Source organism: Myxine glutinosa, chromosome 10 (assembly GCF_964187855.1).
Source record: "Myxine glutinosa chromosome 10, kmMyxGlut1.1, whole genome shotgun sequence".
NCBI classification, from domain to species: domain Eukaryota; kingdom Metazoa; phylum Chordata; class Myxini; order Myxiniformes; family Myxinidae; genus Myxine; species Myxine glutinosa.
In genome coordinates this window covers 128,250,542-128,277,443 of record NC_136270.1, presented here as the reverse complement: position 1 = coordinate 128,277,443, position 26,902 = coordinate 128,250,542, and the positions used below count along the sequence as shown (strand labels likewise).

The 26,902-nt window shown below is 44.2% G+C and overlaps 1 protein-coding gene across 5 annotated transcripts in view; it reads right to left on the bottom strand.

Annotated features, from left to right (window-relative positions):
* LOC137433759 (neurabin-2) overlaps nt 1-26,902 on the bottom strand; it is a 286,357-nt gene that overhangs the window by 163,627 nt on the left and 95,828 nt on the right. For 4 of the 5 annotated variants that reach the window (XM_068126043.2, XM_068126045.2, XM_068126044.2 and 1 more), the window contains exons 4-5: nt 21,849-21,981; nt 20,108-20,228 (exon numbers count right to left, since the gene is read on the bottom strand). The exons of the other annotated variant lie outside the window; for it this stretch is intronic. In XM_068126043.2, the coding sequence (XP_067982144.2) occupies nt 20,108-20,228; nt 21,849-21,981 (254 nt within the window). The remainder of the gene's footprint in view (nt 1-20,107; nt 20,229-21,848; nt 21,982-26,902) is intronic. 5 annotated transcript variants of the gene reach the window in all.

The following is a 26,902-nucleotide window of genomic DNA, read 5'->3' as shown; positions in this document are numbered from 1 at the left end:
GGGCTAATGATAATAATACAGATGGTAAACATATTATTTTATAAGACTGGAGTTGGCTTGACGGTTCAGGTGGCTCGCTTAAGATCTTGGGGGTCTTCAGTTTGAGCCCCTGTCGTGCTGTTGACTCAGCCTGTCATCCTTCCGGGGTCAGTAAAATGAGTACCAGCTTACTGGGAAAAGGGGGCACTGCATCAGCGGCACAACCATGCTCCCAGCAATGATGCAACCGTCAGGCACAGGCTGCATATGAAAGAATAATAAAATGTTTATAAACAAAAAGAATAACTGCCGTCGCTTCTCTAACATGGCAGCGACGGGAGACAATGTGGGAGGAGACTCATCCAACATGGCAGCGACGGGAGACAAGGTGGGAGGAGACTTATCCAACATGGCAGCGACGGGAGACAAGGTGGGAGGAGACTCATCCAACATGGCAGCGACGGGAGACAAGGTGGGAGGAGACTCATCAAACATGGCAGCGACGGGAGACAAGGTGGGAGGAGACTCATCCAACTTGGCAGCGATGGGAGACAAGGTGGGAGGAGACTCATCCAACATGGCAGCGACAGGAGACAAGCTGGGAGGAGACATCCAACATGGCAGCGATGGGAGACAAGGTGGGAGGAGAATCATCCAACATGGCAGCGACGGGAGACAAGGTGGGAGGAGACTCATCCAACATGGCAGCGACGGGAGACAAGGTGGGAGGAGACTCATCCAACATGGCAGCGACGGGAGACAAGGTGGGAGGAGACTCATCCAACATGGCAGCGACGGGAGACAAGGTGGGAGGAGACTCATCCAACATGGCAGCGACGGGAGACAAGGTGGGAGGAGACTTATCCAACATGGCAGCGATGGGAGACAAGGTGGGAGGAGACTCATCCAACATGGCAGCGGCGGGAGACAAGGTAGGAGGAGACTCATCAAACATGGCAGCGACGGGAGACAAGGTGGGAGGAGACTCATCCAACATGGCAGCGATGGGAGACAAGGTAGGAGGAGACTCATCCAACATGGCAGCGACAGGAGACAAGCTGGGAGGAGACATCCAACATGGCAGCGATGGGAGACAAGGTGGGAGGAGAATCATCCAACATGGCAGCGACGGGAGACAAGGTGGGAGGAGACTCATCCAACATGGCAGCGACGGGAGACAAGGTGGGAGGAGACTCATCCAACATGGCAGCGACGGGAGACAAGGTGGGAGGAGACTCATCCAACATGGCAGTGACGGGAGACAAGGTGGGAGGAGACTCATCCAACATGGCAGCGACGGGAGACAAGGTGGGAGGAGACTCATCCAACATGGCAGCGATGGGAGACAAGGTGGGAGGAGACTCATCCAACATGGCAGCGGCGGGAGACAAGGTAGGAGGAGACTCATCAAACATGGCAGCGACGGGAGACAAGGTGGGAGGAGACTCATCCAACATGGCAGCGATGGGAGACAAGGTAGGAGGAGACTCATCCAACATATTGAGTACCATGCAAAAAAAAAAAATAATGCGTTGATATCCCTCCCATGATGTTTTCCATTCTCAAGACACTTCAGGACAACTATTTCTACACATGAACGAAGGGGATGGGAGTTGGAACGAGAAAGTGGGGTCAGGGAGTCCGGGTGCAATGACAAGATGGTAAAGAAGAGTTGAGCTGGAGTAAGACAAAGAGACTATATAACAATGAAGGTGTGGAGTGGGCGGAGCCTGGGGAGTGAGGGGAGCGTTTTGGTCAAAATCTCTACCATGTTCACATACTTAGATACATTGTAAGTAGATGGTCTCCAAAATTGGTGTTGGTTGGTCTGTCCAACCAATATGTTTGTTCACGATCATGAAAGCCTCCATTACACTTAGTTTGTGGATCATGACATCACAACTCCTATATGAGGATTGGTGTACATATATAGAAAAACCACCACCACCACCACCACCACCACCCAAATGCATTTCCACATTAATCTATATATATAAAACACAGTTTGTGTGTGTGTGTGTGTGTGTGTGTGTGTGTAATGTTACCGATAGACTCCTAAACGGAGAGGCTCACGTGCTTGATATTTGGCATAGACATGGCCATTGAGCCTGGGAAGAACATGGCCTACCTAAAAATATTTGACGATCCATATTTTTTATTCATATTTACCTCAGCGCACGGAATCAACGGAATCAGAGCAGGTGGGCGCTGATTCGCTCAGAGCGATCACGTGATGACGCTATGACCGCTATGAAAAAAAAAACCGCTATGACGCTCAGAGCGATCACGTGATGACGCTATGACGCTATGAACGCTATGAACGCTATGAACGCTATGACAAAAAAAAATCGCTATGACGCTATGAACGCTATGACGTTTGAACGATATGACGCTATGAGTATGACGCTATGAAAAAAAAAATCGCTATGACGCTATGAACGCTATGACGTTTGAACGATATGACGCTATGAGTATGACGCTATGAAAAAAAAAATCGCTATGACGCTATGAAACGCTATGAACACTATGCTGCTATGAAAAAAAAAATCGCTCGCTTTGCCAAGGGGCTCGCTCCCCCCCCCCCCCCCCGTTCCCCTCCCCTCCCCCGCCCGGCAATGCCGGGTACTTCTGCTTCTGCTAGTATAAAATATATATAGGTATATAAATGTACTACCGGACAGTAATCATTGGGCATGGAAAGTAATAGAACTTCGACAGCATAACATGGAACGAAAGTGCAGAAAATACGATGATGGAAATTGTCGCGCATCTACATACGTGTTGGGTTATATTACCGGAGGGGAGGGGGAAGATATATTTATTGAACTAAGCTAAGAGTATATTGGCTGGGATCGAATTATGCACTCGGTCTACTGGACAGACAGTGGCAGGTGGTGAGGCCGTTGATGCACCCGCTGCCCCATCCTCCGTCCATTTGGGGAGCCCAATGAAGAGGACGGCTGGAGTACCGAAACACAAAAGTGTACACTTTGTTAAAAGCACCATGTGATCATTGTTGTCCACAAAAGAGTGTTATTAGATGGGACAGTCGGACTGACGTCCCCACTGGAGGCGATGATGCACACAGTGATGCAATCAACACCTTGTCTGCAAAGCACCAGGCTGACGATTACATCAACACCTTGTCTGCAAAGCACCAGGCTGACGATTACATCAACACCTTGTCTGCAAAGCACCAGGCTGACGATTACATCAACACCTTGTCTGCAAAGCACCAGGCTGACGATTACATCAACACCTTGTCTGCAAAGCACCAGGCTGACGATTACATCAACACCTTGTCTGCAAAGCACCAGGCTGACGATTACATCAACACCTTGTCTGCAAAGCACCAGGCTGACGATTACATCAACACCTTGTCTGCAAAGCACCAGGCTGACGATTACATCAACACCTTGTCTGCAAAGCACCAGGCTGACACTTACATCAACACCTTGTCTGCAAAGCACCAGGCTGACGATTACATCAACACCTTGTCTGCAAAGCACCAGGCTGACGATTACATCAACACCTTGTCTGCAAAGCACCAGGCTGACGATTACATCAACACCTTGTCTGCAAAGCACCAGGCTGACGATTACATCAACACCTTGTCTGCAAAGCACCAGGCTGACGATTACATCAACACCTTGTCTGCAAAGCACCAGGCTGACGATTACATCAACACCTTGTCTGCAAAGCACCAGGCTGACGATTACATCAACACCTTGTCTGCAAAGCACCAGGCTGACGATTACATCAACACCTTGTCTGCAAAGCACCAGGCTGACGATTACATCAACACCTTGTCTGCAAAGCACCAGGCTGACGATTACATCAACACCTTGTCTGCAGAGCACCAGGCTGACGATTACCAAGGCAAGCCTGTGGCCTGATAACTCCTGCATTTCACAGGGAATGAGAAAACACCAAAACACGCGTCCTGCTCGGATGGGAATAAGATGCACATTTCTGGAATATACCTGGATCTCTACTGTCATGCCTTTTGGAGAATCCATTCATGTCACTTCATTTAAATAGATTACAAAAGTCAAGTATGTTCGGATGACAATTATAGAGAAAGGGGATCGATGATAAAAATTTGCACAATATTGCATGTTAGCAGACACCCAGGTGTGTCTACCTGGACTTATCATTGATCTCCTTTGATTACATCACCTTGGCACTCGGGAGTAGGCCACATCAAATTCCTGGAAGGGCTTGTTATTCAGGATCACTTCGGAAGAGCCAAAAACTGCATTTTCCAACGTGATTCTGCTCCATGCCACAAGACCAAACTGGAGGGCACTCGGTAGAGCGCACACCTCTGCCAGGTGAACAGTTTACGTTCTGTATCCAACTGATAGGTCGGATCTGGATTCGGACCTGAACCAAAATCTAATCGGATTGTTCTCGTGAGCAAACCAACTCATCCACTAAGTTTAGTCCATAACTTTTACAAACATGACGTTATTTATCGCTTTTCATCCGATCTCTCAATGGTGAAGAATCACTTTAAAAAAAAAAAATTCTCATATCCGAATCCATATTCAGATCTTCACCAAAATCGAATCCGTTTGTCCTCGTCACACACCCAACCTGTCCACCAAGTTTCGTCCAAATCCGTCCACAACCTTTTGAGATATCTTGCTATGTATCGTTTTTGGCCCAATCTCTCAATGGTGAAGAATCACTTTTAAAAAAAAAAATTCTCATATCCGAATCCATATTCAGATCTTCACCAAAATCGAATCCGTTTGTCCTCGTCACACACCCAACCTGTCCACCAAGTTTCGTCCAAATCCGTCCACAACCTTTTGAGATATCTTGCTATGTATCGTTTTTGGCCCAATCTCCCAATGGTGAAGAATCACTTTAAAAAAAAACAAATTCTCATATCCGAATCCATATTCAGATCTTCACCAAAATCGAATCCGTTTGTCCTCGTCACACATCCAACCTGTCCACCAAGTTTCGTCCAAATCCGTCCACAACCTTTTGAGATATCTTGCTATGTATCGTTTTTGGCCCAATCTCCCAATGGTGAAGAATCACTTTAAAAAAATAAAAATTCTCATATCCGAATCCATATTCAGATCTTCACCAAAATCGAATCCGTTTGTCCTCGTCACACACCCAACCTGTCCACCAAGTTTCGTCCAAATCCGTCCACAACCTTTTGAGATATCTTGCTATGTATCGTTTTTGGCCCAATCTCCCAATGGTGAAGAATCACTCTAAAAAAATAAAAATTCTCATATCCGAATCCATATTCAGATCTTCACCAAAATCGAATCCGTTTGTCCTCGTCACACACCCAACCTGTCCACCAAGTTTCGTCCAAATCCGTCCACAACCTTTTGAGATATCTTGCTATGTATCGTTTTTGGCCCAATCTCCCAATGGTGAAGAATCACTTAAAAAAAAAAAAATTCTCATATCCGAATCCATATTCAGATCTTCACCAAAATCGAATCCGTTTGTCCTCGTCACACACCCAACCTGTCCACCAAGTTTCGTCCAAATCCGTCCACAACCTTTTGAGATATCTTGCTATGTATCGTTTTTGGCCCAATCTCCCAATGGTGAAGAATCACTTTAAAAAAAAAAAAATTCTCATATCCGAATCCATATTCAGATCTTCACCAAAATCGAATCCGTTTGTCCTCGTCACACACCCAACCTGTCCACCAAGTTTCGTCCAAATCCGTCCACAACCTTTTGAGATATCTTGCTATGTATCGTTTTTGGCCCAATCTCCCAATGGTGAAGAATCACTGAAAGAAAAAAAAAATTCTCATATCCGAATCCATATTCAGATCTTCACCAAAATCGAATCCGTTTGTCCTCGTCACACACCCAACCTGTCCACCAAGTTTCGTCCAAATCCGTCCACAACCTTTTGAGATATCTTGCTATGTATCGTTTTTGGCCCAATCTCCCAATGGTGAAGAATCACTCTAAAAAAATAAAAATTCTCATATCCGAATCCATATTCAGATCTTCACCAAAATCGAATCCGTTTGTCCTCGTCACACACCCAACCTGTCCACCAAGTTTCGTCCAAATCCGTCCACAACCTTTTGAGATATCTTGCTATGTATCGTTTTTGGCCCAATCTCCCAATGGTGAAGAATCACTTAAAAAAAAAAAAAAATTCTCATATCCGAATCCATATTCAGATCTTCACCAAAATCGAATCCGTTTGTCCTCGTCACACACCCAACCTGTCCACCAAGTTTCGTCCAAATCCGTCCACAACCTTTTGAGATATCTTGCTATGTATCGTTTTTGGCCCAATCTCCCAATGGTGAAGAATCACTTTAAAAAAAAAAAAATTCTCATATCCGAATCCATATTCAGATCTTCACCAAAATCGAATCCGTTTGTCCTCGTCACACACCCAACCTGTCCACCAAGTTTCGTCCAAATCCGTCCACAACCTTTTGAGATATCTTGCTATGTATCGTTTTTGGCCCAATCTCCCAATGGTGAAGAATCACTTTAAAAAAAAAAATTCTCATGTCCGAATCCATATTCAGATCTTCACCAAAATCGAATCCGTTTGTCCTCGTCACACACCCAACCTGTCCACCAAGTTTCGTCCAAATCCGTCCACAACCTTTTGAGATATCTTGCTATGTATCGTTTTTGGCCCAATCTCCCAATGGTGAAGAATCACTTAAAAAAAAAAATTCTCATATCCGAATCCATATTCAGATCTTCACCAAAATCGAATCCGTTTGTCCTCGTCACACATCCAACCTGTCCACCAAGTTTCGTCCAAATCCGTCCACAACCTTTTGAGATATCTTGCTATGTATCGTTTTTGGCCCAATCTCCCAATGGTGAAGAATCACTTTAAAAGAAAAAAGATTCTCATATCGAATCCATATTCAGATCTTCACCAAAATCGAATCCGTTTGTCCTCGTCACACACCCAACCTGTCCACCAAGTTTCGTCCAAATCCGTCCACAACCTTTTGAGATATCTTGCTATGTATCGTTTTTGGCCCAATCTCCCAATGGTGAAGAATCACTAAAAAAAAAAAATTCTCATGTCCGAATCCATATTCAGATCTTCACCAAAATCGAATCCGTTTGTCCTCGTCACACACCCAACCGGTCCACCAAGTTTCGTCCAAATCCGTCCACAACCTTTTGAGATATCTTGCTATGTATCGTTTTTGGCCCAATCTCCCAATGGTGAAGAATCACTAAAAAAAAAAAATTCTCATGTCCGAATCCATATTCAGATCTTCACCAAAATCGAATCCGTTTGTCCTCGTCACACCCAACCTGTCCACCAAGTTTCGTCCAAATCCGTCCACAACCTTTTGAGATATCCTGCTATGTATCGTTTTTGGCCCAATCTCCCAATGGTGAAGAATCACTTTAAAAAATTCTACTAGCCGGATCCGAATCCGGATCTTCACCAAAATCTAATCATTTCGTCCTCGTCACATACGCTACATCTCTGCCAAATTTCGTCCGAATCCGTCCACAACGTTGAGATGTTTTGTTCACAAACAAACAGACAGACAAATAGACAGACAGACAAATAGACAGCCAGACAAACAGACAGGGGTGAAAACATAATCTCCATCCACCTTTGGTGGCAGAGGTAAATAGTGAAAACTATGAAGATAATTTCACTGAGATGAAGTTCTATTTTCTACCAACATGAATGAACTTTACTAAATCTCCATCATTTTAATCAACTATTGATGGACACTCTTCCAAGGCGAAGGAATACCTCCAAATGTGGACAACTCCACCTGTATTGGCCTGGAAAAAGCCCCGACCTCAGGTAGAAATGAGAAATGCTGCAACTTCTACAGAATGGACTGAGCTTCAGGACCCTTAGATGCGATTACGTACGTGGATTGAGGAAATTACAGTCCAACACATCACTAATCTAATCATACATCACATCACCAATCATCACCGGAGTCCCCTCAGCCGGCATTCATTGGTCGACGTTAAAGATCCCACGGTTTCCTTCATGAAGAGTACGCGAGCTATCGCCGGCACCATGAACAAATTACAAATTTCTGCCTAAACCAGCAGAGGGCACTGCATCAGCGGCACAGCCGCACCCTCAGCCAAAGATGCTCTCACAGAGCATGGGTTGCAAACGAACACAGAAAAATATGATGCTCCAACTCGAGTTAACTCTGCAAAATGATTTCCAAAAAAAAAACCATGACCTTTGACCTGCTGCACCCCAAAATCGAATCAGTTCGTTTTTGTATTAAAGTTCGCATGTGCCAAGTTTGGTCGAAATCTCTTCAGGAGTTCACAAGGTATCGCAGTAGCAATGATTTTCAATTGCTAGGCACATGACCTTCGACCTTTGACCTATTGCGCACAAAATTGAATCAGTTCATGTTTCGATTGCAGTCCACACTTGTGCCAAGTTTGGATGAAATCCCAATAGTGCTTCACAAGTTATCATGATAAAAATACGATGACACCGGCACGGACGGACGGACAGGACAGCCTAAAAACATAATGCCTGTGGCCTTCGGCTACGTTGGCATAAAAATGTTATGCAATTTCATTAATAGTACAGTCGTGGCCAAAAATATTGGCACCCTTGCACTTTTTTTAAATAACTCACAATTTTCTCTAAAAATAAGTTGAAATTGACAAAAAGTATTTGGTCTCCTCAATTTTCTATTCCACTGTTAATATTACAGAACCTTTCTTTTTGATTCAGAACTTAATAAATCCTTTTAAATCGAAAATAAAAATAAATGGCGTTGACAAAATTAATGACACCCTCGACTTAATATTTGGTATCACAGCCTTTGGACAAAATAACTGCAGTCAAGCACTTCCTATAGCCATGAATGAGCTTCCTACACCTCTCTACTGACAGTTTGTCCCACTCTTCATGTGCAAACTGCTCCAGTTCTCCCAGATTTGAAGGGTGCCTTCTCCCAACTGCTGTTTTCAGATCTCCCCACAGGTGTTCAATGGGATTTAGATCTGGACTCATTGCTGGCCACTTCAGAACAGTCCAGTGTTTTGTCTTGAACCATTCCTGGGTGCTTTTTAAAGTGTGTTTGGGGTCATTGTCCTGCTGGTCACTTCAGAACAGTCCAGTGTTTTGTCTTGAACCATTCCTGGGTGCTTTTTAAAGTGTGTTTGGGGTCATTGTCCTGCTGCAAGACCCTGACCTTCGACGGAGACCCAACTTTCTGACATTGGGTTGAACATTGATTGCGCTCCAAAATACCTTGGTAATCTCCCAATTTTATGATGTCATGCACACATTCAAGGTACCCAGTGCCAGAGGCAGCACTGCAACCCCAAAACATCACTGAACCCCCTATATGTTTGACTGTAGGGAAGGTGTTCTTTTCTTTGAAGGCTTCGTTTTGTTTTCTATAAACATAGAGATGATGTGCTTTGCCAAAAAAGCTCTAATTTGGTCTCATCTGTCCAGAGGACATTCTCACAGAAGGATTTTGGCTTGTTCACATGTGTTTTGGAAAACATGCCAATTCTTACACCAATTCTTATGTCTCTCTCTCAGCAGTGGGGTCCTCCTGGGTCTCTTCCCATAGAACCCCCTTTCATTGAGTTGGCGACTGATGTTGAAACTGTCGTACCTTGTGTCTGAAGGTCAGCTTGAATCTGTTTGGCAGTTGATCGAGGTGCTTTCTCCACCATTCGAACAATCCTTCGCTGCAATCTGCGATCAAGTTTTCTCTTGTGGCCACGTCCAGGGAGGTTTGCTACAGTGCCATGGGCCTTAAACTTCCTGATAACATTGCGTACGATGGACACAGGAACATCAAGGTCTCTGGAGATGGACTGGTAGCCTTGAGTTTGTCCATGCTTGGCTACAATCTTCTGCCTGACCTCCTCAGACAATTCTCTGGTTTTCTTTCTTTTCTCCATGCTCATTGTGGTACACACAGTGACACATAACATCAGAACGACTCCTTTTCTCTATTCAAACTGGTTTAATGAGTGATATTTACATTGCAGGCACCTGCAACTCACCACAGGTGAGTTCAATTCCAAAGTAAAGGTGAATCACCTGCTTGAAATCCAATTATTTCTAACAACTTCTAAAAGGTGCAAATAATATTGTCCAGGCCATTTTAGGATTTCTGTGTGGAATGAGCTCAGATTTAGTAATTTTTTCAGCTTTTTTTGTTTTGTTCCACTGCAAACCAAAGAAACACAAATGTGGATACCAAAATATTGTTGCGGTTTTGAGAATAAAGGATGACTCCCCCTCATAGGTAGACACACCACAACATGAAGTCTCGCGATAGTTCAGTTATTTCTTCGTAAATGTAAGGTAGTCTTTTGTTGTGTTAGTTTTGCGTTGAGCAGGCCCGTGAGTAGGGCGGTCTTTTGGGCTGGAAATGCCACGTGGTAGGCCTTCAACAAGTCTGGCAAGGCCGAAAGGACGAGCTGCAGGGGTAGTGGCCGGTAAGCAACGAGCCGCCAATCAGGGCTCGAGGGGAGTGGCTTACCACGGCGGCAGGAGGCGGGGCTTGGAATATTCGGGTAAGATCGGGGAGGTGCCATATATGGCCCTGCCCCGAGCCGATTAGGCAGAGTTCGTGGAGAGAGTTCGTGGAGAGAGTTCGTGGAGAGAGTTCGTGGAGAGAGTTCGTGGAGAGAGTTCGTGGAGAGAGTTCGTGGAGAGAGTTCGTGGAGAGAGTTCGTGGAGAGAGTTCGTGGAGAGAGTTCGTGGAGAGAGTTCGTGGAGAGAGTTCGTGGAGAGAGTTCGTGGAGAGAGTTCGTGGAGAGAGTTCGTGGAGAGAGTTCGTGGAGAGAGTTCGTGGAGAGAGTTCGTGGAGAGAGTTCGTGGAGAGAGTTCGTGGAGAGAGTTCGTGGAGAGAGTTCATGGAGAGAGTTCGTGGAGAGAGTTCGTGGAGAGAGTTCGTGGAGAGAGTTCGTGGAGAGAGTTCGTGGAGAGAGTTCGTGGAGCAGAGTTCGAGAGAGAACGCGACAGAACGGGTGAGAGCAAGAACGAGAGATGAGGAGTGAAAGTCGCCCAGCCCTGAACAAGTCGAAGTGCTTGAATTGACTGTTGTAATAGCTGCGCGGTACACGAACTTGCCCCGTGCCCCGTACCCTGCGCTCTGCCGCTGTATTAATCGCGTGCTCGAGAAGACGATCCGTGCCAGGCCACAGACGCACGATCTCCTCCTGCCTGCCTTCTCCTGATACGTGCCGTGACCGCCAGAGGGCTACACCACGAGCGAGCTGTCCCGGAGCGACCGGCAGCAAAACGCGTTTGGCACGCGAACATTCTTCCTCTTCTTCCCGTGTGCGTGAGTGGGCCCTGTGTCTGGGGAAAGTTAAATTGGTTAAGCTTCTGCTCTGTGTCCCCTTTCCTTCATCCTGATCATTGTAAATAATAATAAATTGTGTTATTCCTTTGATTTGACCGTTCTCGTCCCTTCCATCCATTGGCTTCGCATGGAACGAATAGAACCGCTCAATCGGGTTCAATAAAAGGTAACGGCACAAGTCACGTGATACGCATACTGCTCGGGCGTACTCGATTAAGCGTGGCTTGTGCGAGGCTCGGTCCCCGCTTTCGTGGCAGCGTGGGTTAAAGGTACGTGCGACGTTGACCCGATACCCTTTTTCACGCTTGCTCCGGAAGTGGCGATTCGGCCTTGTGGACACGAAGACCCAGGGGGAAAAAAGGGGTTTAATCCCCCCATCTGTAACAGGAACGGGCTTTGGGAGATCCGCAACAATATTTTCAAATTTCAACGATTTTCTGGAAGAAATGGTGCATTATTTGAAAAAAGTGTGCAAGGGTGCAAATATTTTGGCCATGACTGTAGTTTAGGCTCGTAGTTTAACAGTACTGTATGAGAGGCATGTGCATCCACATATTATAATCATACCTGGAGAGATGTCACACATTATAATAATCATCATCATCATCATCAACGTACGGGATAGGAGAATGATATGCTGTAGTGAATCCTGGTCCTCACTTCCGTATTGGTTGATTTGCGTTGGTTGGCGCATGGTAGTTTTATACCATGAAGGGACGCATGCTGGCAGTCAGTGCAGAGTGAGAATCTCACTTTTCCAAGATTTCTCCAGGTTATTTTGAAAGGTTGTTGCAGATATTCCACCAGGGAAGTTGGGAGGCTGTTCACTCTTTGGGAGGTTGGGAGGAAGTTGGGAGGCTCCAATCCTCAATCACTCTTTTACTGAAGAAACTGCTTCTGAGAAGTAGCCTACACCTGGCCTTAAACACTTGAATGGGATGATTTCTGGTATGGTAATTGCAGAAGTGAATAAATGGTGGGGGTTGATGTGGTCTAATCCTTTTATGATCCGGAAAACCTGTGTCATGTCACTTCGACTGCGTCTGTTATTTAGAGAGTAGGCTACATGTACAGGTGTGGTAGGGACTAATTTGTTCACCCTTCTCTGTACCATCTCCAATTTGTTGCTGTCTGCTGCATACCTGGGACACCATACCAAGTTGCCATAACGCTAAGATAAGGCAGACCAGAGCCTTGAACAGCAGTGGTAATGTAACTTCATCCAATGTAACTTATTTCACTCCATCTCTCTGTTCTCTTCACCCTCTCTTTTGCTCAAGGTCATCTGCCATCATCTTGGAAATCAGCAAACATTACCGCTTTACACAAAAAGATGCAAAAACAGATCCTTGCAACTACAGACCAATCAGCCTTCTCCCAATTATCAGGAAAGTTATGGAATCCATCATTGCTTTAGATATCAAAACTTTCCTCTTCTCCAATGGCTTGATTTCTGACAATCAATTTGGTTTCAGACCAGGTCACGCTACTCTGGACATGCTGCTTCTGCTGTCTCACCAATGGATGGAGGTCCTCAACGCCAAACAGGAAATTAGAGCCGTCTCCCTTGACATATCACGTTCCTTCGATACAGTCTGGCACCCCGCTCTGCTCACCAAACTCTCCTCCTATGGTATCCATGGAAATCTCCACGCATGCCTTGCGGACTTCCTCTCTGGTCGTAGTCAACGTGTGACCCTGAATTGATTTCTCTCATCTCCCCTTCCTGTTCAGGCTGGAGTTCCCCAAGGCAGTGTTCTGGACCCTGTGCTTTTTCTGGTCTTCATCAATGATCTCTCTGACTCTCTTGAAAATCCTCTCTACCTCTTTGCTGATGACTCCACTCTCTGCCATTCCATTCCTCATACCTCAGATCGGCAGTCTGCAGCCTCCTCACTCAAGGCAGACCTAGACAAAATCACAGACTGGTCAAACAAGTGGAATATGTCTTTCAATCTTGACAAATCTCACACTCTTACTATGTCTCTCCGAAAAGACCGACTGGACAACCCTCCCATCTACTTTCTGAACAATCCTCTCCAAGAAGTTCTGTCACTCAAGCTGTTGGGTCTCACTATCTGCCATGATCTTTCCTGCGAAAACCACATTTCCAATCTGGCCTCCAAAGCCAGTCGCCGACTGGACACCCTCCGTCGTGCGAAGTCCTTTCTTGGCACACCTGAGCTCCTCACCACATACAAGGCTTTCATCCGTAGCTCAATGGAATACTGTTCTCCGCTCTCGGGCGGTGCTCTTGCCTCACACCTAGCTTGGCTTCACGCTGTTGAAACTAAAGCTTTCAGAATCATTGGAATCTCCCACGATGAAGCTAACTCCGAGGGCCTTTCACTTACTCACCGTAGGCAGGTTGGTGGTCTTTCTGTCTTCTACCGACTCCTCTCCGGCCTTGCTCCCCCAGCTCTCTCTGGGCTCTGTCCCCAAAATATTGCTACAGGTCGCACAAGATCTGCCAGCAACCCTCTTATGGTTAAACTGCCAAAATCAAGATGCCTCTCTGCTCACCTTCACTCCTTCATTCCTCTTTTCTCCCGCCTCTGGAACAAACTCCCTCACTCTCTTCAATCCCACTCCTCCCTCCACGTCTTTAAAACAGCTGTTCACCACCATCTCTTATCTTCCCCCATCCAAAACCTTGATCTTTTCTACCCCCGCTAATTTCACCCCAGATCCACTTTTTTGAAATACCAACTTCTTTCCTGGAAGTCCTTGTGTTTTATACTTCTCCCACCCCCTCCCCCATCCCCCCTTCCCACCCTTCCTCCCCCCAAGCCCTCTTCCTCTCACAGATCACCTGATGTCTCTGCTCTCAAATGTTGTGTTTGTGCTTCCCCTTCTCTCCCCATCTTGTCTACCGCTCCCCATATTATATGTTTTGCGTCTGTTTGATTTTTTTCTGTGATAATTGTTAGCTCTTTCACGAGCCTCGATCCTGTATACAAAAATAATAATAATAATAAAACAAGGGAGAGAAGGTACGTTTTAATATCCTAAGTGTCTGGTTCGTCACTGTGACTGTAATCGAGACATGATGGTGGAATGGTAGGTCCTTGTTGATTGTGATACAGTGATCTCAGTGATGGCAAATTCCTTTCAACACAGATAATAATTGAAGGGATGGGTCTTGCATTCTTGCATACAGTCACGTGAAAAAGTAAGTACACCCCATGTAAAGTTTTGACTTTTTCAACATATTTCAACATACAGCTATTTGATCTTCATTTCAACAATATTGATAGATAAAGGTGATATAATATAACAAATATCATGAAACATTTCCATTTTGTAGTCCATTGTATAATTTAAATAAACATAAATGCAAATTTCGCATGTGGAAAAAGTAAGTACACCCTTGGCTCCAAATGGTATTGCCCCCTTTGGCCAAAACAACCTCAAGTAGGCGTTTCTTATAACTGTCTACCAGTCTCTGACATCGACTGCGAGAAAATTTTGCCCACTCCTCCATGCAGAATTCTTTCAGCTGTGCGATGTTTGAGGGGTTTCTTGCATGCACAGCTCGTTTCAAATCCCCCCACAACATCTCGATGGGATTTAGATCCGGGCTTTGACTTGGCCATTCCAGAACCCTCCATTTCTTTCTTTTCAGCCATTCCTTGGTGGATTTACTGGTATGTTTAGGGTCATTGTCATGTTGCAAGTTCCATCTTCGGTTGCTACCTTTGACTCATCTGTCCAGAGCACATTGTTCCAGAAGTGCTGGTCTTTGCCTCGGTGTTCATTGGCAAACTTTAGTCTTGCCCTGATGTTCTTTCTGGACAGCAAAGGTTTCCTCCTGGCACACCTCCCATGTAGATCAAATTTGTGCAGCCTCTTTCTAATGGTAGACTCGTGCACTTTGACATCAACAGTGGCAAGAGCTACCTGTAGGTCCCGTGATGACATTCTGGGGTTCTTCGAGACTTCTTTCAGCATCTTGCGGTCTGTCTCGGGCTGAACTTGCTGGGGCGGCCTGGCCTGAACAAGTTGGCAGTTGTTTGGAATCTTCTCCACGTGTGGATGATCTTCCGGACAGTCAAATGATTGATTTCAAATTGTTTGGAGATCTTTTAAAATCCCTTCCCAGACTCGTCGGCATCTATAACCTTCTTTCTGAAGGCCTCAGAGAGCTCTTTTGATCTCGGCATGGTGACGCCGCACACTTCAACAACAAAGAGCAACCCAAACTAAATGTCTGAGGTTTAAATAAGACAGGTTCCTCCAACATCCTCTCTAACGATGTTCTAATCATTTGCACCTGAGCTGGTGCACCTGATTCTAATTTTAGGTATTTGAAGTAGTGATAAATGTAGGGGTGTACTCACTTTTTCCACATGCGAAATTTGCATTTATGTTTATTTAAATTATACAATGGACTACAAAATGTAAATGTTTCATGATATTTGTCATGCTATGTCACCTTTATCTATCAATATTGTTGAAATGAAGATAAAATAGCTGCATGTTGAAATATGTTGAAAAAGTCAAAACTTTACATGGGGTGTACTTACTTTTTCACGTGACTGTATGTGTTGAAAGAAGTACCATCGCTGAGACCACTCCACTACCTGGTCCAGGTCATCCTGAATGGACGAACATGATCCAGGTCATCCTGAATGCACGTCGTTCCGGTCGTTTGCTGGGCCGTAGATTTTAGTACCTTCGGCGTAGATATGTACTTTGTTAGTGATTCTTGTGAGTAGATTACACTGGGCAACAACAAATAAAACTTTTCGTCTGCTACCAAGGGAAATGCAGGTGTTCTTGGCTAAATCTGGGCCGCTGATTTCAAATCTGGAGTCAGAATTTAGCCAGCACGTCAGGTTTTCGAAATATGTATGTGTATTAATGATAACCAGCATGCTCTATTAGATACTTTACTATTTCAGGTCCCCACATTGTACATCTAATGTCAGTGCTTAGTAATTACTTTCACGTCATATTTAGATAACAATGATTGATCTCCGTGTATAATGTGTAGAAAACAAACCAAGAACATAAACAAGTTGCAGAAAAAGAAGTTAATAAAACATTAGAACATGGTAATCTTAGGAAGGGTGTAAACTTGATCGGAAAATCTGCCGCCCCATTGTGAGTGATTCAGAAACAACACTTCAGGTTTACCCTCTTCCTTGTAATATAGTCAGCATAGGCCCCACTGTTCAGACGTGTTCAGAAGTATGTGGGACACTTGCTCTTGCGCTTGTGTGTGGAATTGATGTCCCGTTGTAGGAACCAGCAGTAATCACCCGTCATGATTGGGTTGAACCGGCCTCGATACCTAGTTTCCATGACCGAAATGTCTTGGTGGAACCTTTCGCCATGCTCATCGCTTACCTCACCCAGATTAGGTGGGAAGAAATCAAGATGAGAATGCAAGAAGTGCATTTTAAGAGACATCCTGCAGCCCATTCGCTGAAAGGCCTTTAACATGTTGTCCACTAATTCAGCATACTGTTCAGCTCTATGGTTCCCAAGAAAGTTCTGCACAACCAACACAAATGCTTCCCATGCTGCAAACTCAAGTGGGTTCAGTTTATTTTTGAACTCGGGATCACACATCAGTCCTCGGATCTGGGGTCCAACGAAAATGCCTGCTTTGAGTTTAGCATCAGTTTTCTCTGCGCCAACCTTCTCTCTGAGATATTGGAAGCCATTACCGTCATGATCCGATGCCTTTACAACGTTTTTCATAAGGCCAAGTTTGAGGTGAAGCGGTGGAAGGTAGACTTTTAGTGGGTCTACCAATGGCTTATGATGCACAGTGTACCTGCCAACTATGTGTTCATGCCTTGCAGGTCAGTCTTTTACAACATAATGATTGTTGTCATCGTGGCTGTTCCATAGGCACAGGAAGCACCTGTATTTTGGGTACCCCAGATGCAGTCCTAGGAGGAGAGAAATCACTTTTAGATCACCACAAATGTTCCACTTATGATCTGAGTAATTCATCACTTTTAGAAGGATTTCCATGGACTCATACATCTCCTTCCTGCCGACAGCGTGAGCTACAAGAACAGAGGTTTTTTGATCCCATTGTGCAACAAAACAGCTTTGAGGCTCACTTTGCTGGAGTCTATGAAGAGTCTCCATTCATCAGGCACATGTTTGTTTCCTAGCTGATGCATTAGGCCATCAACATAAGCACAGAAACAAACATAATTTTCTATCTTAAAAAAAGCAGCTAAGTTTGTGGGAAATTTTGGTTCCTTCCTCTCGGAGATTCCATTGCTGTAGTCTGGAGCCCAACACTTCAGCCTTCTCCTTTGACAATGACAGATCTCTCACCAGATCGCTTAATTCTTCTTGATTTAGCAAGTGTGGCTTCTTTTCTTCAGACTCAGGTTCGTACAGTTCATCCATATCACCCATAGCATCGTCAGAGGTGTCATCGCTTTCATCTGCAGCAGCTTCTGGCGGAACTGGCACAGGAGAATCTAAGTCATGGGAGACCGGCTTCAGAGCAGACTTGCAATCTGGATATACAATTTTTGAATTGTTTTTCGTTGAGAAACCAGCGAGTTACACACGGTGCAGCAAACATGAGGTGCCCAGCTCTTGTCTTGGTCTCCAACTTTACATTCAAAATAATACTTGAAAGCAGCTTTCACCCTCTTGGTAAGGTTATTGCGCTGGCTACGTGGAGTGTATTTCCCACAGATACAACAAAAGTTATCAGGGTGATTCGCACAGCCTCGCCCATTCATGATACCTGTAGTAACACATGCCTAACCTGAAAATATGCAAAAAAATATATTACGTTATAACCTGAAAATATATAGATATTATTAGCATGATATGCATTCCAAACTTGATGCATTCTTAAAATATATGCATGGCATTTAAACATTTTAGTTTCAAGTTATTAACTCCTCTCAGTACGGAAGCGGCACGCAAAATTGTAATGCCGCGTCGAAAATCTTACTTAAAAATTCATAGCTTGGTCAGTTTTCATCCATTTTTAATAATTCAAAGTGCATTCTAAAGCTCTTTTATGAGAAATAATATTCTACAATAGTTGCACTGCTATAATTGAAACAAACAAACAAGCAAAAAATTTAAGATCACTCAAAATCACCCACCAGGGCAAGCTACTGTAATTGGACCATATGTATAACTCAAAATCCTGACGTGTCGAGAAAATTCTGACTTCAGATTCAGAATCAGCATACTCGATTTAGTCTAGAAGATATGTTTCTACCCCAGTAGCAAAATCTTTGTTGTCCAGTGTTATTGATAAACAACAGTAAAAGAGTAGGCCCGAGCATGCTACCTTGCAGGATTCCACTTCATACCTTGTCCAGTCTGATTTTGAGTTGTTTACGACTACACGCTGCACTCTATCCAATAAGAAACCTTTAATCAATTTCATGAGAGGGTCTCTGATTCCTAGGACCTAGGACATACAATTTCTTCACAAGCCTTTGGTGAGGGACCCACTCAAAGACCTTGCAGATTCAAGAAAGAGGACATCAACTGCCTTGCCTTCTTCCTTCATTTCTGTCCATTCTTTCAGCTCCCAGCTTCGTATAAGCGACTTTTACAGCAATTGCAGGTTCGAGGTTTTTGGGGTATGTCTGTATCAGCATTGTTGTTGTTGTTGCATCAGCTTTCAACATCTGGATTTTGGGGAGCTTCTCCAATTATTCCTTGTAGATTTCCTCAAACTCTGTTAAGTTGGATGGGGAGTGTCGGTGAACAGCAATCAACAAGTCTTTCCACAGATTTACAATGGGATTCAAGTCTGGGTTTTGGCTGGGCCACTAACGGGCTTTCACGTTCTTGTTCTGAAGATATTCCAGTGTTCCTTTGGCTGTATCCTTGGGGGTCATTGTCCTGTTGGAACGTAAAGCTTTGCCGCAATCTGAGGTCTTTTGCACTCTGAAGCAGGTTCTCCTGAAGGATTTGCCTGTATTTGGCTCCATTCATTGTTCCCTCTACCCTTACAAGTTTCCCAGTCCCTGCTGCTGAAAAACATCCCCATAGCATGATGCTGCCCCCACCATGCTTCATAGCAGGGATAGTGTTAGACGGGTGATGAGCTGTGCTCGGTTTCCACCAGATGTAGTACTTTGCATTCGTCCAAAAAGTTCAATTTTCATCTCATCAGACCTTAATTTTTTGCTTCGTAGGCTCTCAGAGTATTTCACGTGCCTTTTTGTAACTCCAGGTGTGCTGTCATGTGCCTTTTTCTCTGGTTGGCTACTGCCTGGATACTCTCCCATAAAGCCTAGATTTGTGAAGTGCTGCAGAGATTGTTGTCCTTCTGGCAGGTTCTTCCATCTCAGCCAAGGAACTCTGTAGTTTTATCAGAGTGATCAATGGGTTCTTGTTCACCTCCCTGACTAAGGTTCTTCTTGCCAGTTGTTCAGTTTGGCCTTGTATAGAAAAGTTTCTTTCTAAATCATGTCCAATCAATTGAATTGGCCACAGGTAGACTTCAAGGATCATCAAAGGAAATTGGATGCACCTGAGCTCAATTTGGAGTGCCATAGCAAATGGGTTAAATACTTATTGACTCAAGACATTTCAGCTTTTAATTTTAATTATTTAGTAAAAAGTTATTTTTAAAAACTCCACTTTGACATTATGGGGTATAATGTGTACCTCAGGGACAGCACATCTCAATTTAATCCTTTTGAAATTGAGGCTGTAACACAACAAAATGTGAAAAAGTCAAGCTGTGTGAATAGTTTCCAAAGGTATTGTAAAATTATTTTTGCAGCGCAGAGTTGAGTACAATAATGAATGTCCTTACACCCTTTTAAATATACAATGGATCATACCTGCCATCACAATGGGCTGCCCCTCCATCCATGATGCTCTTCACGAAGATCCCAAGCTTCTCTAGGCCGGCATCAGCTCCAACGCCCATCCCTATGATACTGAGGCCTAATCCATTATCCCCTGGAGTAAAAAAACAACAACAACATGCATCATAAGTACTTCAGCATTTCATAAAGTTAGAAGTTTTACTTAAAAATAAAGTACAAATACTAAAGTGAATCAAATTCAACCAATGGCAGTTAATAATATGTTATTGGGACATGTAGAAAGCAATACATGCATACTTAATCTCTTTGTTTGTACGGAGTGATCTCCCATCGAGTTACTGCCGATCAAATATGATGGAACGTGGACCATAAACCATATTATGGAGACATAAGTTAATGTATCCTGAGTGAAACCTTGTCTAAGGCTAAGTCTGCTCCTTCCTGTTTGTGTTAATATTGGTAGAGTTGGGATAACTACGACATGTAGGTTCATTGTACCTACTGCAGAGGAAAAAGGATTATTCTCAGCTTAGAACAGGGTGCGCAGGTGGTGAGAAAGCCTTACCAACCTCAAACACTTGTAAAGAAGAAGATCGTGTACGAAGACCTGAACAGCTTTGCCAATCATACCTTTTTGCCTCTACGGCCCGTTATGGAGGTGTAAAATCGAGAGTACCCTACAAGATCCTGCCCTACAGGCAAATGTGCAATTTGTAAACGAAAAGCATTTTTCAAATTATATTTTCATGCAGAGGCACCTATTTAAATATTTATTCAAACTGCTACACAAGGAATTGCAGTACGAGTAAAGCTCGACCCAGTAGAAGATCACTTGTCCATCATGCCTGTGCCACATCTACACCATCGACTTCCCAATCCCAACCCAATAAACAAGCACAACACCATTCACAACACCAACAGCACCCACACCACAATCCCCATCCCGTCCGACAAACACTCGATGGGAAAACGGGGAACAGCAAAGGGGGCCTGAGTGCAGGCAAATCTCAAACAGGACATGAACAATCACAACATAATACGGAGATTGTGTTTGTTTCGATTGGAGGGGCAACAGCACTAACACAGACGATAAGACGATGCTCACAAACACCCACGACTCAGACAATCGATACCTCAGGACACCTCGACAGCGCACCATGCACACAACGCCCACAGATCGAGTCAGGTTACATACTGTATGTAATTTCGTTCACATTTTGTGTAGATTTGTAACCATTTACATTTTTCTTTAAATCTCGAGAGTCTCTAACTCAGAAAATCAATGTTCCCATTTCGTATGAAAAATTTTTGATTTGTAATTTGATTTGATTTGCAAAAAAAAATTCAAATCAAATGGAAACATTGGTTTTCTGATTCAGAACCTCTCAAACTTTTCAAAAATGTAAATGGTTACAATTCTCGACAAAATCGAACGAACCTTAAAATCCGGACATATGGAACGTGACTAACCACCAAATTCAATTCTGGCCTGGATAATACATTCGACTACGTCCCTGTGCCACTTCCTCCCCATTGCTTCAAGGTAGCAACATTCTATTTAAAACCACACACTGTCTCAACATGTATCACCTTCCCAGAAAGACCATTCCATACCTTAATGACCCTAAAAGACAGGTTATATCGTGTGTCTACGTGTATATTATATGCTATGATAATATCCCACCTAAACATGACTTCCAAAAAAACACCAAAAGAAAACATGGCATCCCATTAGCTCTACCACGAACATCACCTTTTTCAATCTCCACCTCAAAGAGATCCATTCGTTCAACACGTTTTTCCAGCTCGTATTCCGCTGAAGCGCCAACCGGGTCCACTTCATCATTGCGACGGTCATACTCTTCATTCGAGAAGGTGCTGTACATCTGGACGTTTGGGAAGGTGATGAATGAAACAGCAATTAATGGATTCATTATCCTTCCCTCTTCTCTTTATTTTTTCTCTATCATATCCTCCTCCATGCACCACTCCTCCTTTTCCAAGCTTTTTCCTTTGTATATTGTCGGACAGTGATCGGGGGCCATGACTACACGCAGGTCATGTTCGGACAACCAAGTCAAAAAAGATGGCAATCGCACCCCCAAGCCAGTTACGGAATAGATGCCGAATGGTTAGAGCAAACAAGCCCTTTAACTGAATACCAGACAAACAGGCTTCGTGCCACAGCCTTGGCAATAGGAGCCAAATTATTTACTTACAATTCACACCCTTAACTCAAATTACAAAGATTACCTTAAACCTATCCTAAACAGAACGAATACAGAACCAGCATCTTCAATAATACACTTGTTCTTCCATTGTCTGTGTGAAACACTCCTTTCCACCCATTGGTTGGCTAACTGGCCTGACTCCACCCACAATTGTAACCTGAAATATCATACCGATACGATGCTGCTGCTAAGCGAAGCCAAAGACATATTCGGAGCTGTAATATTCACAATCGCCATGCCCTCCATATAAGTTTTCCCTTCAGTGTAAAACGATCGAAGAGACTGTTGAAAGCATCATCATGTATGAAAAGGTAGGGGCCGATAGGTATCATGGGCCCTGTGAAGGCCACAGTAGGTTTAGGCTTCAGTCCTGAGGCTACAGTCCTCTGGTATCAGCCTATGGGCCAAGGCAGTAGGAATCTATCCGAGCTATATAACCACAATGTATTATAAATGCACATCGGCAGTGAACATGCTTTTGCTTCAATTCCAAGTTTTTTGTTTTCTTTCAAGAGCAATCAAGTTAGCAGTTTGTTGGCCATAAACTGCCCAAATAATGATGTGGCATTCTCTCGAGCAAGGGCTTTTACCACAAAGGTTCCGTAGGTAGTTACAAATAGTAAGTGATTATATGATAAAAACAGTAATTAAATTGACATGTGGGGAAATTACACGCCCAGATCAGGAATCGAACCCAGGTCCTCTGGTGAGCCGTACCAGTGCTCTGACATCTGAGCTATCTGGGCGACTCCGACCAAGCATGCAAATTTCCCACACATATGATTGCCACTCTCTTTCCTTCTATTTCTATTTTTAAAATTCCACTTGACATTATGGGGTATTATGTGCAGATAGTCCCTGGTGTTGGGCTAGCGGCTAGGGTGCCAGCTTAGGATCCTAGGATCCTGGGTTTAAATCCCGGTCGATCGCTGAATTAACGCCAGGGGGGTTGACTCAGCCTGTCATCCTTCCGAGGTCGGCTAATTGAGTACCAGTTCACTGGTAATTCCCTGCTTGTCGTAAAAGGCGACAAAAAGGGTTGGCGGCAGGAAGGGCATCCGGCCGTAAAACATTGCTTCAAAAAGGGGACCAAAAAACAACAACAACCACGGTCCCCGAAAAAGGCCAACCCCCGCTTGCAGGGAAAAATGGCCTCTAAAGGTGGTTTTTTTTTTTTATGTGCAGATAAGTGACAAAAAAAATGTCGATTTAATCCATTTTAAATTGAGGCTGAAACAACAAATTGTGAAAAAAGTCCAAGGGGTGTGAATACTTTCTGAAGACACTGTGTATAAGTGCAAGTTCCACAATAGTGTCCGAATGGGGTAAATGGTGTAACCACAGCTTGTATAATGCCTGGATACCACCTAATTTATGAGCTCTTCGGTCCGGACCGTGCATGCCGAGGTCTAAAAATATCAATATTCACACAATTTCGAGTAATTTGATTCATTCTGGTTCATTCTGCACGTTCATTCTGGTTCCCATTTAGAATTCCGTTCAAGTACCAAAGAACAAGAATCGATATCAGATTCACACATGTGGTTCTGAAACGCCACCAATATCTAATTCTTCACGCAAACATTTTGATCACAACTTAAAGGATTAATTAATGCAGTGCACATAATTCAATTTGGCCCTGGATGTAGGATAGGCTGGTTTGGATCAACTGGTGACACGATGCATCTCACGCCTGCAGATCGTCGATGTCAAAGAATGTCAATATCAACGTTTCAGAATTAATACAGGTATCTGGAATCTCTCCCCTTTAATAGCAAAGATTACATTTGTTTTTACTGGCAACGATACCCGCCCCACGGGCGGGGCTTCAATTGGGAGGCCCAAATGAAAAGGCAAAATATCAGAAATTGAAGGCTTTTTTTATTTTAAAGGATTCATATAAACATCCGTTGAATCATATCACACGCAAATCATCAAAATCTAAACAGTACATAGCACCCATTTTGAAAAAACGATTGAATTCTGCAAAATGGAAGCGGCCGCTACACACCTTTCTCAGTCGCACGTTTATGTGAAGAGTGCGTGCCGAATCTGTAAAACGGAAGCGGCCGCTACACCTGTTTCTCAGTCGCTTTGCACACGCTGCCGTGTTACTTCGGAGCCGCACGTTTATAGAGGAAGAGTTCGTCAGGAGTCGATCTACTCTCTCCTGGGACGTAGAATAAACAGTATTTGTAAAATTTCAACAAAAGCCACATTACTGTTCATATCGGTAAATATTATTCCATCGTGTTTGGAAAAATAATATAGCCTATTTTACTCCCAGGGGTCCCAGGAATACCCACCCAAAATATCGTTGCAATCGGTTGAGCCGTTTTTACGGTACCTTCGAACAGACGGACGGACATTTGGTGAATTATAGTAAGATTAAGTTGGCAATGAGAGAGTGTCATCCATCGACTTAAAGGGACACTGTGGAAATCCCACAGCCCCAATAAATGTACGACACTAAACCTCCTTGTGCTGATATGCGTGTTGTTTGGTTGGAAATCTATTGATTTGTAGCCTAAACAGGGGGTATTGATGAAACTAATACACTTCCAACTTACCAGGGTCTAACAGCAGAGGGAGCATCGATTAGCATTTCACGACACAAGCGACATCACGGATACCACAGTGAACCTTCTTCCTGCATGTGCTATATGGCGTCTAGCGTCAGTGCATACTATCTCTATTTTACTATTTTTGTGGGAGTAACAAACATTCCACAGATCATGGTAGCTGGATATATCAAAAACACTGGTGTGGACAATGTGAGGATTGGTAATCAGCCCGAGGTTGCATAAAATAACTTTGGGGGAAGTAGTGGATTGATGCTCAAGGACATGACCAATGACCAGGTTGTTTCTGTCCATCAACATGCGTTAAAGTGACTTTGTATGGACAAAATGGCATAGCTGATGAGGTAAGTAGTCATGGATGGAAAAACAAGAGGAAAGAGCAATCGGAGATTGCAGACCCTCGCCAGGGCATGTTTTTACTGGTTTTTAAGACTTTTGTGTTGAAACAAATATGGTGGCTGAACCACGTGACCGATGACATCATTTTTTTTTCCTCTACCAATTTATATATGGATGACGCTCAATAAATTTCATCTTCATTGGACAAGATGGGGAGAGAGAGGGAAGCACACAAGTAAAACAGCAGAGAACATGGACACCGGGAGATCTGTGGGAGGGAGAGGACTTGGGGGTAAGAGGCATGGGAAGGGGGGTGGGTGGGAGAGGTATAAAACACATGGACACTGCTCTCGGACTTCCATGAAAGAAGTTGGTATTTCAAAAAAGTGGATCTGGGGTGAAATACCGGGGGTAGAAAAGATCAAGGTTTTGGATGGGGGAAGATAAGAGATGGTGAGGAACAGCTGATTTAAAGACCTGGAGGGAGGAGAGGGATTGAAGAGAGTGAGGGAGTTTGTTCCAGAGGCGGGAGTAAAGAGGAATAAAAGGGTGAAGGTGAGCAGAGAGTCTTGATTTTGGGAATTACCCCAGAAGAGGGTTGCTGGCAGATATTGTGTGACCTGTAGGACTATTTGGGGGGACAGAGCACAGATAGAGCTGGGGTAGCTAGGGCGGATAGGAGTCGGTAGAAGACAGAAAGACCACCAACCTGCCTGTGGTGAGTGAGTGAAAGGCCCTCACAATCAGCTTCATCGTGGGAGATTCCAATGATTCTGAAAGCTTTGGTTTCAACAGCGTGACGCCGAGCGAGGTGTGAGGCAGGAGCACCAGCCCAGAGGGGAGAGCAGTATTCCATTGAGCTGTGGATGAAACCTTGTATGTGGTGATGAGCTCAGGTGTGCCAAGGAAGGACTTCGCACGACGGAGGATGACCAGCAGATAGTGAGACCCAAACGCTTGAGTGACAGAACTTCTTGGAGAGGATTGTTGAGAAAGTAGATGGGAGGGTTGTCCAGTCGGTCTTTTCTGAGAGACAGAGTGTGAGATTTGTCAGGATTGAAAGACATGTTCCACTTGTTTGACCAGTCGGTGATTTTGTCCAGGTCTGCACAGAGTGAGGAGGCTGAAGAATGCCGATCTGGGGAATGAGGAATGAAGGGGCAGAGAGTGGAGTCATCAGCAAAGAGATAGAGAGGATTTTTCAGAGAGTCGGAGAGATCATTGATGAAGACCAGAAAAAGCACAGGGCCCAGCACGCTGCCTTGGGGAACTCCAGCCTGAACAGGAAGGGGAGATGAGAGAAATCAATTCAGGGTCACACGTTGACTACGACCAGAGAGGAAGTCCGCAAGCCATGCATGGAGGTTTCCATGGATACCATAAGAGGAGAGTTTGGTGAGCACAGCAGGGCGTCAGACCATATCGAAGGCACGTGATATGTCAAGGGAGACAGCTCCGATTTCCTGTTTGGCATTGAGGACCTCCATCCATTGTTGAGACAGCAGAAGCAACATGTCCAGAGTAGAGTGACCTGGTTTGAAACCAAATTGATGATGAGAGATCAAGCCATTGGAGAAGAGGAAAGATTTGATATCCGAAGCAATGATGGAGTCCAATACATCACTAATCTAATAATACATCACATCACTAATAAT